The sequence below is a fragment of the Megalops cyprinoides genome, chromosome 17 (genome assembly GCF_013368585.1).
Source record: "Megalops cyprinoides isolate fMegCyp1 chromosome 17, fMegCyp1.pri, whole genome shotgun sequence".
Taxonomy (NCBI): Eukaryota; Metazoa; Chordata; class Actinopteri; order Elopiformes; family Megalopidae; genus Megalops; species Megalops cyprinoides.
Genome location: NC_050599.1, coordinates 6,653,265 through 6,668,059, shown reverse-complemented (window position 1 = coordinate 6,668,059; position 14,795 = coordinate 6,653,265). Strand labels below are relative to the sequence as shown.

The 14,795-nt window shown below is 45.5% G+C and overlaps 1 protein-coding gene across 1 annotated transcript in view; it reads left to right on the top strand.

Annotated features, from left to right (window-relative positions):
• Nucleotides 1-14,795, top strand: part of atad2b (ATPase family AAA domain containing 2B) — an 86,948-nt gene that overhangs the window by 39,761 nt on the left and 32,392 nt on the right. Inside the window, exon 24 of the mRNA XM_036549778.1 lies at nt 1,127-1,261. Within this exon, the coding sequence (XP_036405671.1) occupies nt 1,127-1,261 (135 nt within the window). The remainder of the gene's footprint in view (nt 1-1,126; nt 1,262-14,795) is intronic.

The window sequence follows — 14,795 nt, the reverse complement described above, 5'->3', positions numbered from 1 at the left end:
CACTTCATGCTCCTGCTGTCCTTCCCTCTGCTAACCACAGCTTTGCATCCCCGCTCGTCAGATGTGCTGCACTGCTCCACCAGACTGCCTTCACCACAGCTGCTTTCAATCTCTATGGTGGGCACAAGGATCCTTTAACGTGTGCCCCCCCCAACCATACAAACACACCGGACTGCTGTGTGTGTGTGTGTGTGTGTGTGTGTGTGCGGGAGAGCTAGAGTGTGGGTATGTGATTTTATGTGAGGGAGAGCATGTGGGTGTGTGATTGTGTGTGTGTGTGTGTGTGAGAGAGAGTGAGAGAGTGTGAGTATGTATGTGAGAGAGGGTGTGTGGGTGTTAGGGAGAGTGAGTGAGTGTCTCTTAGGGAGAGATTGTGTAAGCATGTGTGTGTGAGAGGGAGAGAGTGAGAGAGAAAGAGTGTGTGTGTGTGTGTGTGTGAGAGATTGTGTGGGTGTGTGTGTGTGTGTGTGTGTGAGAGAGTGTGAGTATGTATGTGAGAGAGGGTGTGTGGGTGTTAGGGAGAGTGAGTGAGTGTCTCTTAGGGAGAGATTGTGTAAGCATGTGTGTGTGAGAGGGAGAGAGTGAGAGAGAAAGAGTGTGTGGGTGTGTGTGTGTGTGTGAGAGAGTGAGAGAGTGTGAGTATGTGTGTGAGAGAGGGTGTGTGGGTGTTAGGCAGAGTGAGTGAGTGTCTCTTAGGGAGAGATTGCGTAAGCATGTGTGTGTGAGAGGGAGAGAGTGAGAGAGAAAGAGAATGTGTGTGTGTGTGTGTGTGTGTGTGTGTGTGTGTGTGAGAGAGTGAGAGAGTGTGAGTATGTGTGTGAGAGAGGGTGTGTGGGTGTTAGGCAGAGTGAGTGAGTGTCTCTTAGGGAGAGATTGCGTAAGCATGTGTGTGTGAGAGGGAGAGAGTGAGAGAGAAAGAGAATGTGTGTGTGTGTGTGTGTGTGTGTGTGTGCCAGAGATTGTGAGTATGTGTGTCAGAGAGGGTGTGTGGGTGTTAGGGAGAGTGAGTGAGTGTCTCTTAGGGAGAGATTGTGTAAGCATGTGTGTGTGAGAGGGAGAGAGTGAGAGAGAAAGAGTGTGTGTGTGTGCCATTATTTAATTTGCGGTGCTTATCTTGCCCGTGCAGGCTTTCAGACAGCGCCGCAGCAGCCCGCCCCCCCAGGAGCGGCAGCATCAGCTTCGAAGAGGCCTGGGGGAGAGGAGGCTGCTGGGAGCAGCACCCAAGGGGAGGGGCCAGACAGCTCGCCCAGCAAGTGCAGCAGTGAGTACTCAAACACCACACACACCCCCCCCCCCAACACCTCCAAAAAACCAAAGCCCTGACAGCCGAGCCGACGGCCGGCCCTCGCCTCTGTCACATTTTATTCCTTCTGACAACCTGGAATCAGGCCTCTGATCCCTCGTCAGGAGGAGAAAGAAGAAAGTCCCTCTGCGCCGCTGAGAGGATCCGGCCCCTTCTGGGCAGCCGAAATGAGCAGACGCCTCTGCACTGCCGAGAGAATCGGGGCCCCTCTGTGCAGCTGAGGAAATTAGGGCCCCTCTGTATAGCTGAGAGAATCAGGGCCCCTCTGTATAGCTGAGAGAATCGGGGTCCCTGTGTATAGCTGAGAGAATTAGGGGCCCCTCTGCGCAGTTGAAATAAGCATACCCCTCTGCGCAGTCTAAGTAAGGGGATTCCTCTGTGCTGTCAAAGTAAGCAGACCCCTGTGTGCAACTGAAATATGCAGACCTCTTTGTGCAGTTGATGTAAGCAGACCCCTCTGCGCAGTCAGCATAAGCGGACCCCCCTCTGCGCAGTCGATGTAAGAAGACCCCTCTGCGCAGCTGATCTCTGCAGTCAGAGCAAGTGCACTCCTCTGCATTGTTTACATTTACATTTACATTTATTCATTTAGCAGACGCTTGTATCCAAAGCGACTTACATAGGTTACAGTTCTTTACAATGTTATCCATTTATACAGCTGGATATTTACTGTTTTTATTGTTGACACAGGCAGACCCCTCCGCACAGCAAAGTAAGACCCCTGCGTGTGAGAGGTGCGGTAAATAGGTGCCTCGGCGCAGCTGAAAAAAAGGCCGGCTGTGTGAAAGGCTGGTATGGCTGATTACAAGGTGCGGGGAGGGTCTCCCTGCGTTCATGCAGAGCGGCGGTTACCGAGGGTCACCACGGCGCAGCAAGCCTTCTCATTATAACCGCTGTGTTTTCACCCTCGAAAAGGCAGATTCGCTCGCACTGCGCAACAGTGTAATTAAGGGCCTACCTAGGGCTGCGGAGCAGATGGAGAGGGATGTGGAGAGAGAGAGAGAGAGAGAGAGAGAGTGAGAGAGAGAGAGAGAGGGATGTGGGGGTGAGGAAGAAAGCTGTGTTTGTTGGCAGCGTGTGTCATGGTGGGACAGGGACTCCCTCTGAACAGCAGCTTTGAGGGTAAGATGCGCTCCTCCGCATGGCTGTGGACGCTGGAGTCCCACCTCCATTCTCTAAAGCAAACAAGGGTTGCTGCCCTGTGTGCAAGTTCATGAATAGTGAGAGCTTTTTCTGCCCAGATTCTTCTGCTGTTTGTTAGCTTATCTTGTTTTTGCACGCTAAAGCTGTCAGTCGGTTGTGTGTAGGTTATGTGAATGGTCTGCCCTCACCTACCCTTTCGGTTCTGGTGTGGTGTTATGTGACTTGCATACATGGGGGTCAGTAGTTATTAGTTGGTGTCGGTTACGCAACGTGCCCTTGGAAAAAGGCACCTGAGCAGATTCTGAGAATCTGAGGGAGTCTTTTTGGTTGGTTTTGGTACCAAGAATTCATAAATGAGGCTGTTGACTTGGTGCTTGCTGCTTGGGGCTTCCAGGTACTGATGCTTTTCCCTTTTTAATACTCATTAATGTTACTCAACAGCTTAATAAATTTAATATGTTTTATCCATAATCATTTCGGTGCCTCATTTCTACTTCCAGTGAGTTTGAGGATACTATAAAGTAAACCAGTGATAAAGTCTTGGAGCGAAAGCCCACAGCGTGCTTTAACAGATCGAGCCTCCAAACCATGCCACGCCTGCTTCAAGGCGCTCACGATAAGGGTGAGTTTCACAGTGTCCCTGAGATAATGTGGTGCCGATCTGGGTTTGGGTGGGTCCGTGAGAAGCAGCGTGTCTCTCCAGGTACAGAGTGTCGCCAGGGAGAGCAGCAGGAGTGAGACCGAGCAGAGCGACCTGGGCAGTCATGTGAACACAGCAGGGGCCGTAGTGGCGGCACCGGTGACTGTAATGGAATGTGACTGGTTTTAACCTGGAGGAAAAAAAAGAAGAAGGTCTGTTGGTATGGAAACCCTGTGGTTGGTGCTCTGGTTACCGTGTCTCAGCTGTATCTGAGCTATTATTCCATGCGAGCAGATCTTATATGAATATTTGAATGTTTCAATGCAGCCTTTACAATGAGCATGAGCTTGTATTTAATCTCCAGGTTAAGAGGCTCTTTTCGTAGTTTGCAGAGGCGTTGTACAGGGAGATGAAATGATGCCTTTTGACATGCAGTATACAGCTGGAATAACAATGATTCTTTTGAAGCAACATTTAGTATTTAAAAAAGAGGATGATGCCACGCCTATTTTCAAAAAAGGACTCTTAATACTGCTTTTTGAAAGAAGTAAATTTAAGGTGAAATGTCACAGTATGAGCTCATTGATTGTCTAATAAATCCTTAAAAGTCAAAACTGCAGGAAATAGTGATTTCTCTTGGGCAGTTCAGCTATTTAAATGGCAATATCTAAATCATCCATTGGAAAAATTCAAAGTAATGTCTAGAAAAGATTGTGCTTTACAACATCTGGGCCAAGGTAAGAGTCTTGGTGGGCCGGGTGGATCTCTGTTCCAAACAACCCCTAACTTTTGTTAGACACTGCATCGACAGCCCGACAGGCCTGTCAAGCCCTCCAGTCTGGCCTACAACCAGGCCCAGAAATGATAGTTATTGTTCATATTTTTATTTGTTCAGTGTGGTTGCCAAGTACATGCTTGTCTTGCTGGTGTGTCCAATCAGCATGTCAGAATGGAAGACACCAGCTATGTCTACTTGAAAGAAAACATCACAGTAACAGCTTCCATAGAAATGTGGCCCACTTAGATTTTTCTAAATGGACCATGGCTCAATCTAAGTGAGTGCTCCCGGTTTAGGCAGTGAAGGTGCATTATATATGTGCTGAATGGCAATCTAGTAGAGTGCCGTTGTTGGATGAATATTGGCAGGTGGTCTGCAGTTCCCTTTATGGCCACCAGATGACGCAGTACTCTCATGAGACTTGCTTATTACGGTGTCCTGATGAGGCAGTGGAGCTGCGATGCAAAGTGTGTTCTCGGTGTGGAGAATAAATCCTTGCGTTGAGGTGCTTTTTGCCGTAATGAGCAACGTTTGCGGAAGGGACTAAAGTGCAGGTTTTTAGACATCGTTTGTTTTTGTAAATACGCGGTATGTAGCCAGGCTCCCCCCAAGAGCCTGCAGAATGAAGGCTGTGCTGGAGAAAGCCTCAAGGGTCTCCCTCTCTCCCTGTCTTTTGTAAATGTAAGGAATGAAAGCGGTGCTTATTTTTGACTCCTGGAAAGCGATGTTGTAATGGCAGCACTGCAGTATGCTCCAAGTAGTTTTCCACAGTATTAATCATCTCTTTCAGATCATCCGGCTTCTGGGGAAATCTCACCTTTGTTAGCCGAGTTTCTGTATTGATTAGCTTGAGGTCTGTGAGCAGTACTCTGGGTTCTGAGTGTTATTAGAAATGTTATACATTAGTGGCTTTGAGGTAACACTGTGCTAGTAACTGGTTTCAAGGAGGTTATGAGAGGATACGGTAATTTACAAGTTGGCCTTGTTTTCGTTGATATGTTTCCCATAAGGAAGGACAGTGGACGGCTAATATTAATGGCTAATTGAGGTCATCTCTTTGGAGTATGATGTGCAGGGGTGTGTGTGTTTCTGTGTGTGTGTGTGTTTCTGTGTGTATGTGTTTGTGTTTGTGTTTTTATTACTTTCATAGTAATGCTTTCTATTACGCATACAACTTTATCCACAGCACTTCATTTTTTTTTATATATATGTAAAATTAATATGTAACATGTTAATATGTTACAGTTAGGCATGCGCTCCCAAATTGGCCACCTGTATATCCTGCAGGGAAAGACATGTTGGTCTTGGAGTCATCCTAGAAGCATTTCCTCCCCATCGGCCAATACTTCTGCCAGAATCACCCGCAACGTTTATCATTATCTGATACTATTTTTGCATCTCTGTTTTGCATGGTGATGTGGTGGGGGAAAAAAGTGACAACAAAGAGATTTTGGAGGCCCTCTTCATGAGGAAGAGGGTGTAGTGAGATCCAGTGGTGTAGCAGGTGTTTGTGGGCGGGGAGGGTGGAGGAGGAGGGGGGCGAGGGGGGTGTGTTAGATTGCTAAATCAAAGAGCTGGAGAGCAAACTGCTGCTGTGAAACAATTAAGGTGATTAAAGCCCTCTCTGTGTCAGAAGCAGTCGGAGCCTTGTGGGATGTGCTCTTAAGATGTGCTACAAAATGAATTGTGTTCCCCCCCCCGTATCGCAACAGAGCGACGGGCGCTGTAGCGGCAGCCTTCGGGACGGTGAAGAAAGGGACAGATATGAATGATGTATACCGACTTGCCGTTTACCTCCGAGACCGCGAACGCCGCCACTCCGACGAGCCGGCTTCCCTTTGAAAGCCGGCGTTTGGCTGTCGAGCTGGTTATTACGCTGCGTCATTTATTTGTTTGGCAGGCGCCTTTACGCGGTGCGACTTACGTAACTCACATTTTACACATTATCCATTCGTACAGCTGGATGTTTTTCTGAAATAAGCACCTTGCTCAAGGGCATGGCGGCGGCTCTCTCCCTGTGTTTAAACACGCAGGCCCACTCTTTAACTGCTCTTCCACCATGTCGGCCGTTCCTGACAGCCTGGCCACCTTGCTTTTGATTGGCGGTAGTTTTTCATCAGTTTGTTAGCAGACTCTCACTCAGCATACTGTGCGGAGTGTGATTTCGCCTGAGAGTTTCACCTGTCGGGAGGTAAATTGCGTGCGGTGTGATGTGGAGTACAGCACGTTACACTACTTTCTTTTAGCAGAGGCTCTTATCCAGAGCAGCATCCATTACAAACAGAACAGTAGTGTATCCGTTCAATTTAAGTGAGCATCAGTGTCAGATCGGGGTAACAACACTCCCCGACCAGTGAGTGCGAGCACAACGCCATTCAAGCACTACTACAAGTTAAGGTGTGCTAACCTGAAACTAAATAACCTGGAAGCTAAGAGAAGCCGAGTACATACACCAGCGTGCATCGCACAGGAGCAGCGGTGGAGGATGGCGAGCACGAAAGGGCGTGTTGACAAAGGGAAGTTCTGTTGTGCTCCTTGCCCGTCCTTCCTGTTCAAGGCCCGAGCCTCTCCACGCTGCATGCTCTGGTCTTCTCCGCTTTGCGTGTTTGTTCCATCGTAAAACGCAGGACGTGCAGTTTGCTTCCCACAACACGTGTGACGGCTGACTGGACGCAGAGCTTGGCAGCTGTTACGAACGTGCCTCTGAATAACATTATTGGCTAAATTTATGGCCCCAGAATCTCCTCCGAAGTGAATTTCATGGATGATTGTGCTCCTGGAGACCGAGGAGAGGAGGTGTGTGAGACCCTGACATTCATAGACCATCGCCTCCACTGCCACCATGCTCGGCGTCTGAAGAGGCTGGAGACGTTCTTCAGGAGAGTAACTATCTGTTTTCACAGTTCATTTAAAAAAGAAAGAAAAGAAAAATAGCCAAACTAATCTGCAGTAAAATATGTTGTCTTTAATCCTTTGACATTATCTTTATCCCAGGGGTGGACATTTGCCGCCTCAGAATTGTGTATTCACATGATGGAGGTTGATTTAAGTTGTAAAAAAAAATGTCCTGATTTACAATAACAGACTAATTTACAATAACAGATAAATGGCTCTTTGGGGTAATGTTGTTTGCAATCAACTGCCTGTACATGTTATTTGCTTTTTTAAATTGGATGAAGATTCTTATGAAAGTGGCCATGCTTCTCATGTAATGAAGGTAGAAGCACTGTGAAGCATGTACTTTCTCTACACATCACAGGCAGTGTAGCTCAGGTTTTGTTGATCAACAGGAGCCTGCAAGGGTCAAAAAGCTTGTCGACGCCAGGAGCTTTTTTCAGAAGTTTCCAGTGGCTGCTGTTGTAAAAACAATCATATTTCACTCTGCAGCTTGTCTCGTTCACTAATGAAATCCCTCTAAGCCTGACTGGGAAATAAATGTGCCAGCCGCCAGCCAATCAGCTTCCAGATTAGCGGGCATTTTGTGGGCACAGATGCCCTCTGGAACATTGCGGCGCCAACTGTGAAATAAATGTAAAATCGAGCATGTTAGCAGATTTTCCTGTTTAACGTTTTTAAATGCAGCTGAATTGACAACATAATAAACCACATGAAGTGTGGATGCCACGGCTGCAGTTTTTAATTTATTGACATCTCGTGACTATGATTGATGTTTGTGCTGCACTGTGATTTTGTTACTGCAGCAGGACTGAATCCAGTTAGAGACTGCCGAATAAACTGTAGGGTTCAGTGGTGGTCATTTATTGCAGATAACACACCCTCTTCTCTCTGTGGGCCTTTTAGGGGTTAGCAGGGTAGTATGGTGGATAAAGACTGGGGGACATTTTTTGACAGGTTTGAGTCCCAGATGGTGGACTGTAGTTTACCTGTATTGTCTGTACAAATGTCCAGTTGTAAAAAAAAAATGGGTATTGTGTAAATAAATAAAAGATAAGTGTTTGGGTAGCGACGTCCACCAGTAATAATAGAATGGTAAATGGTCATTTTGAAATGGCATGCATAAGGCTTTCTAGGTCTGACGGAATTTGTGGAAATGTATTCTGATTCCTATCAGCTAGAGATGAGGCTACATGAAGCCCAGAGTGGCTGGATTAGTGACTCATGGGTTTGAGCCAATCACAGTGTTTTCCTTAGGAGGGCAAAGTCTTTCTCAGTGTTTCATATGAGTCAGATGAGTCAGTTACTGGACATGGTGGATGTGTCTTTTTCAGTGTTTGATTCGAGTCAGATGAGTCAGTTACTGGGCATGGTGGATGTGTCTTTTTATAGTGTTTGATTCGAGTCAGATGAGTCAGTAACTGGGCATGGTGGATGTGTCTTTTTCAGTGTTTGATTCGAGTCAGATGAGTCAGTTACTGGACATGGTATATGCTCCCATTATGAGGTTGATGACTCTTTACCTTCTCATCAATAACAGCCCTCTCTTTTGCTGTGCTGTATGTTCTGAGAGCAGCCCTGTGTGGCTTTATCGCTCTCCTGGGAGACCCTGAGCCCGTGGACTGTGAGACTCCTCATACAGCTCGTAATTTGACCCCCAGTCTGTGGTTCCAGAACTCAAGTGCTCCAGGACCCAGCTGAACCCGCTAGATGGAAATTAGACTCTTGGACAGATACATGAGTGGCAAGCCTTGGATATTTGGAAATCAGATATAGTAACTAAAAACAGGCAGTTGGTGGTACAACATTGATTTAAACCCTCGTGGCCCTTGCCCTGAAGTCTCAGAAATACATGTATGCCATTTATAATAGTTAGTTCTTTCCTTATTCTAACATTAGGGGTTTGATTGCCACTGAAATGCTTGAAGAACTTGATGGAAAAATTACTATACTTACTGAAAGTTAAGGACAGAATGCCATTATGGTTAGATTGATCCCCTCATCTGAGTGACACTCCAGCTGCTGTTGACACTACACAGGTGCTGTTGCTCATTCATGTACAGACTTGAGATTAGTTGGCAGCCTTGCACAGGTGATTGTTCCACCTTGCACTGTTCTGAGATCAGCCAGGATACCTTCTCAGCCAAACACCCCCCCCCCCCCCCCCACCGTACCCCCTTCCTCCTCTCTCTCCTGTTAATGTTCTCAATATATAATTGATGTAAACCAAGAAAACAGCAATTTTCCAGGCACGCTCCTCAGTGGTTTTTTCTTTTTTTTTTTTTAATTCTGTGGAGATCTCATCTCATCTCAGATGCGGTGCTTTATTTGTGGGGGGGTGGGGGGGGGGCGGATCGATGAAAGGTAGAACACAGCATGTATTGGCTCGGGAATGGTAGGATGGGGAACTTTCATCAGTCCAGAACTCTGAAGCTCTTTCAGTCAGACTGTTTTTAATAAGGCTTCCTTCCCTTGCGCAATTAGGAGGCAGTCACAATAGCCTGTCTCCTCAGCAGCAAAGAGGCCAGTTCTCACATACCGTAATGACCATTGTCATCAAACACACTGGTGGTTATAAGATTTCAAAAACAGTTGGCATTGCTTTGTTGTTATTGTTATTGCTTTGTGTAGCAGATACCCTCATCCATTTTTCATTTTACAAACTAACCATATATACAAATTTGAAATGACATTTGCTGAGTCATTTCAAATTTAGTCTTCTGGTTAAGATCCCATTTCCCAACTTCCATTGCTTGACACCAAACACTGTTACATGCTTTGGAGTAACTAGAGTCCAGTATTGACCTGTTAAAAAAGTGAATGACCGAGTGCTTGGATTATGCCCAAAAAAAACTTAGTTCAAAAGCTAGTCCACTTAGTGAAAAAGCTTTTATTACCAGTGTGTACAGATGCACGTTGTGCGGGTGTCGGTTTGGTAATTTTCTGATTTCCACTCTGTGAATAATTCAAGAGCTCTGTTTTTGCATCATATGAACTGTAATAAGTTGCTGAACATGAGCTACATTAAGATACATGAGTTGTATTATGGCATAAGAACTACAGGAACAGCAATAGACACATTTTAATTATGTTAAATTACCCTTGGTGCCACTCACTGCAGGATAAAAAGCTAAATCTCCATTAGTGGGTTGAATAGGTTTTTTTTTTTCCTTTTATGATATTTATACTTTGTCTGAGCACATTTGATCTTACTACATAATAAGCAGTTGTCTCTGAAGATGGTGAGAATCTGTAATTCTCAGATCCAGAAACTGAACACCTGCTTATTTGGTCAACTACTGTATTTCGAGTTACACGTGTAATATACTTATCATTCATATACTTAACCTCTGTATAGAATGAACGTGTAATTCCTGCATTGAAATCAGGTTCAGAATGTTCTCAGAATGAAAACTAAATGCACGTGAATGGTGTTCCTGCCCGTATTCTTTCTCTGTGAACTGGCTCTTCGATTTTTCTGAATGGTGCTTTGTTTTTGTGAAGTGCCGGGTGAATTACAGAGGAATGCTATGCAAGAAAAGCTCTCTGTTTGGATCGAAGGACACCATATTTTTTTATTCATTAATTTGTTTTGTTGATTTTATATTCTCAAAAGGGGCTCAGGTGAGATTCTGCTTGTAAAATGTAAAATGCTTGTTGCCTCTTTATGAGGATCCCTTGTGTTGGTAAATTATGTTAAGCTCACCAGCGGCAGAGGAGCAAATAAATGAAGTCAGTGAGAGCACCACAGTCAGGTAAGTGTTTGATATTTCCATAGGGAGCCTGTCCAGGCACCTCAGGCAAGCCTGCTATTCCCTCTAAAGATCACACTGATTAAAAACAGCCCGTGGTTTTTCCATGTCCCTCTCCATCCAATTTTCCCTCTTAATTAACGCTTTAACGCTTTCTTTTCTGGGAAGGATAAAACCAAATTAAGAACCCCTTATGCCTTCTAGAAGTATCTGCTGAGCTCAACTAAACTAGAAGCCAACATCTGTTCCGCATGCGATCGCCAGACTCTTAATTTTAGATCTGCGTACCGCCGCGCTTCCTCAGTGCGCAATGTGATGCCGGCGTATATTGATTCAGGGATCGCAATATCATATGATATGATAGGGAGCGTATTGCGGTGTGCATAACGCCACTCATCCAGTCGGCTTGGTTAGATGAGGCGCTTGTTCTGAGCGCAGGCCGGGCCCCATGCCTTCCAAGCCAGGCTGTGTCATTATCTGCCATTGACCGGGAGTCTGCCGCGGTGCAGCGTAATTGGCTGTTCCTCTGGGGCTGTGTGAGCTACGTCACACCATTCAATAACGCACTTTTAACGACTCTCCAGGCGCTTTCGTGGCCCTCGGGTGACGTCAGTGGGGATTGTGCCTATTCTCGGTGGGGCTTTTCCTCTCTTTAGAGCACTGTGAGAAAAATGAGTGTCTGAGAAAGTGTTTCGCAGAGCCATATTGGTGCTTGAGTACTCCTGTGCCAGCACAGAGGATACAGCAGGATGGGGTGAGCTCAGTGTAGTTACGGGCTTCAAAGTCAGGCTGAAAGTCAGGGAGGGTAGCCATACTTCATTTCTCCAGCTTGAACCGTAAACCCCTGTGCGTTGCAGTTCCCAAAGGTCAAGATGTGGAACTAGATTTACAACTGTAGTTAGAGCTGTCCTTCAGCCACAGAACACAGATGAAAATGTTGCCAGCAGCTTGGATGTATTGACATGTAAAGATTAGAGCTGGTATGCTAATTTTTTCTGTACAAACTGGTCTTTTTTTTTTTTTGGTTGTGATGATAATTGTGATGATGACGATGATAAGTGCAGCTGATTTCGAAAGTAATTAAAATGGATGGGACTTACAATAGCGGAGATTTTCCCTGTCCTAATACCAATTAACAATGGGATATTAAAAGTAACGATACAGCTACAAGTGCTGTACAAAGAAGGATAAAGACGATGCAGAAGGAGCCACATAAAGAGCAGAAATGTCTGGTAGTGTTAATTAGCAGACTGTTAATTTGCTACTTTAAAGACACGTCCCTTAACCTGGGCTAATGTGTCCTCCTCCCAGAATTGGATTTCTGACTCCTTTGGGCATGCTTGCCTCCATAGAGGAGTACGTGGTGGAGTTCCCACCAGTGTGAGGCAAGGCAAAGCGGCTAAACACATGTACCTGACCTCAAACCTGCAGCTAAACCTTACGTAACGTGCTGAAAAACTCAGTGTGCTGATTTCATGGCTTTTGAAAACATCAACCCATGGTCGTTAGGTGCTTGGTAATGTGGACGTACGTCACGTCAGGTTTAAAAGTGTCTGCACACTGGCGCTATGGCTTGGCTGTGTTTTCTCAGCAGCGGCTGCGTGAACTGTGATCGGATTTGGCACAAACGCAGAGTATGTGAAAGACAGCAGCATATCAAAGAAAGAACTGAACCTTTTGTTCCATTAATAAAAGGCAAGAAACAGTGATTGCACTCCATTTTATTGTACCCGTGAAGTAATCCCACACAGATATTTATTTATTTATTCTTTATTTTACCAGGAAATGCTCTCACTGAGATTCAGAATCTCTTTAACAAAAGACAGTCCTTGCCATGAATCAGCACACACAGTTACATACACAATTGACAGTGAGCAACAATTAAACAGTAAAAAAGAAAAGTTTGGAATCTGGTTTGACAAGCATTAAAGCACAAACAATTATTAAATGATTTGTGTTCCAGCTCCTCCGACTTGATCTTGAATTCATTCGATAAGAGGCGATGCTTCAGTTTTATTCCATTTTGCCATATTCCATGATGATGGAGCCGTGTAGCAGCTGCCATATTCAATTTTGAAAGAAATATTGAACAATATGCAGCTCTATATTCTGCACACTATGGTTACTGCTTTGTTTGGAGAAAAAAATGCATAAATGAAGTGAAGTAGCTGTCCTGAGATTACCTCACATATAAAAAAATTTACAAGTGCTACAGGTGTGTGTGTTAGCAGACATTGTTCACAGCATTGTACATAGGTGTAATTGTTTTATGGTTCAGTATGTTCTGAAAAGATGGCTGCCCATGGGAAAAGCTCTATAAATAGGGAAGGTAATCGAGTTTCGAAATGATAGCCTACTCTGAATCCTCAGGGGGTTTCTTTTTACAGTTATATTCTCCATTAGTTTAGTTTTTGAAGAAAATAAAACAGTAAGTAAAGAATCCGCTCCTACAATTAAGGTTTCATTATTTTAGTAAGCTGTGTTATTTTCATGTAGCGATTCGTTTATTAGTGATGATAACACGTTAAGCTGAGGAGCCGTATTTGGAAAAATTGGAGATGATATTGCTGAAGTGTGACATGTGACTATTGAAGGACCAATGTCTTCGTGTACTGGTGAGGATGAAGGTGTCGAGAGTCGTCAGGTTGGCACTGCAAACTGTGCGCATTGTGATTGAATGGACCCCCTGACGCTCGGCGTAAAGGACACCGCTGACCGATGGCGTGCACACCGGCGAGGGGATGCAGGCAATGTGACCTCACGTAGAGCGGAACAAACAGCCGTTTGGGAAAAGCAGGCACTCGCCCGCGCGGCGCGCCGGGATAACCCGGTGGCATACTGCAGAAGGGCAGGGCATCTGTCACCTGTACAGCTAGCTTTAGTGGGGGGACAGCGGGAATGGATTAGGGCATCAGCAGTGTGTGTACAGAGGTCTTGGTCACCGCATTCTTAGAGAGGCAAGCTGCCTCTGACATTTCCCCTCTGAAAGCCAGAGGAAGAGATTCAGAGGTTTACACATACACACACACTCTCTGCTGGCTGCTTCGCAGTGACGCTCCGTGAAGAGCTAACGGCTTTCTGTTTCTACATAAGCGATAAGTGGTTATTTTAGGGAAGCAATACTTAATGGATTGTGTGCGGTTTTATTTCGGAAGTCACACAATTCCAACACTGTTGTCTGTGGGTTTAGTGTCTTGTCTTGTTTTTCCTTCCTTTCTCTTGTGGCCGAGCCTTCCTGAGCCCTGTTCATCTTCTGCTTCAGAGTCAGTGTTTAAGTGTTTAGCCAGTGAAGAATGTCTGCTAGACTGATTGTAGTTCACGCAGAGGGAAGAATTAATCAGACAATATTAGATGGTGCAAAGGATAGCTCATATTGGGTGCTCCCAAGTGGCTCAGTCAGCTAAAGGGCCTGTTCAGAGCACAAGCTGAGCCTGACGGCTCAGGCTTGCTCGACAGCCACTCATTGCTCAATGATGAGTGTGATATCATGACATCACCAGGGCCATTCTTTCTCCCAGTTATTACCCTTCTGATGTAATGACATTTTATGTCATTAATAAAATTGCGTGTCCTCTGTGTTTCATTAATAAAAATGTAATTATCATAATTACGGTGAGGCACCTTACTTGTCCACATGCTCATTGATCCTGGTTTACATGGTAGTCACGTAGAAATTGATTTGTGGGCGGGCAATGTCCGTAAAGTACAGTAAGAAGGTCATCATGACCGCTGACCCCTGTTCAATAAGAAGGTGAGGAGAAAATGCTCAACTCCACGCGGTCATAAATACTGTTGGTTGTATTTATTTATTTATTTATTTATTTATTTTTGTTGAGATGGTGAAAACGGTCTCGTTTCCTCCTTTGTGGCTTAAGTTGGTGCTTTGATTTGTTTACCTGGCTTTCAGTCGCCATTGTCTGGGCTGGGTTTGCCAGCCTGTTCTGACAGCGTGAAGTGACTCAAAGCAGTCTGAGGCAAAGGGAAAAACGTGTGAATTTCCCGACAGATTAGCTGAACAGTTGCGAGATTTAAAAAGGATTAAACTCAGTTTGTAGCTGTTGGCCTCCGTCATTCTCCCTCATAGTGGGATTGGTTTGTGCGTGTCTGTGCTGCGGCTTGGTTCTGCTGTAGCTCTGTGATGACGAGCCTTAAGAGCGAATCGCAGGCCGAACGCGGTGGCGTCTGTCTGCGGTTCTCCCGTCACGCCCTGCTCCCGCCGCTCCCCGCGCCTCGTTCCCCTCGCCTCGTTCCCCGCGCTCCGTTGGAACCCGTCTCCGTGCTCGG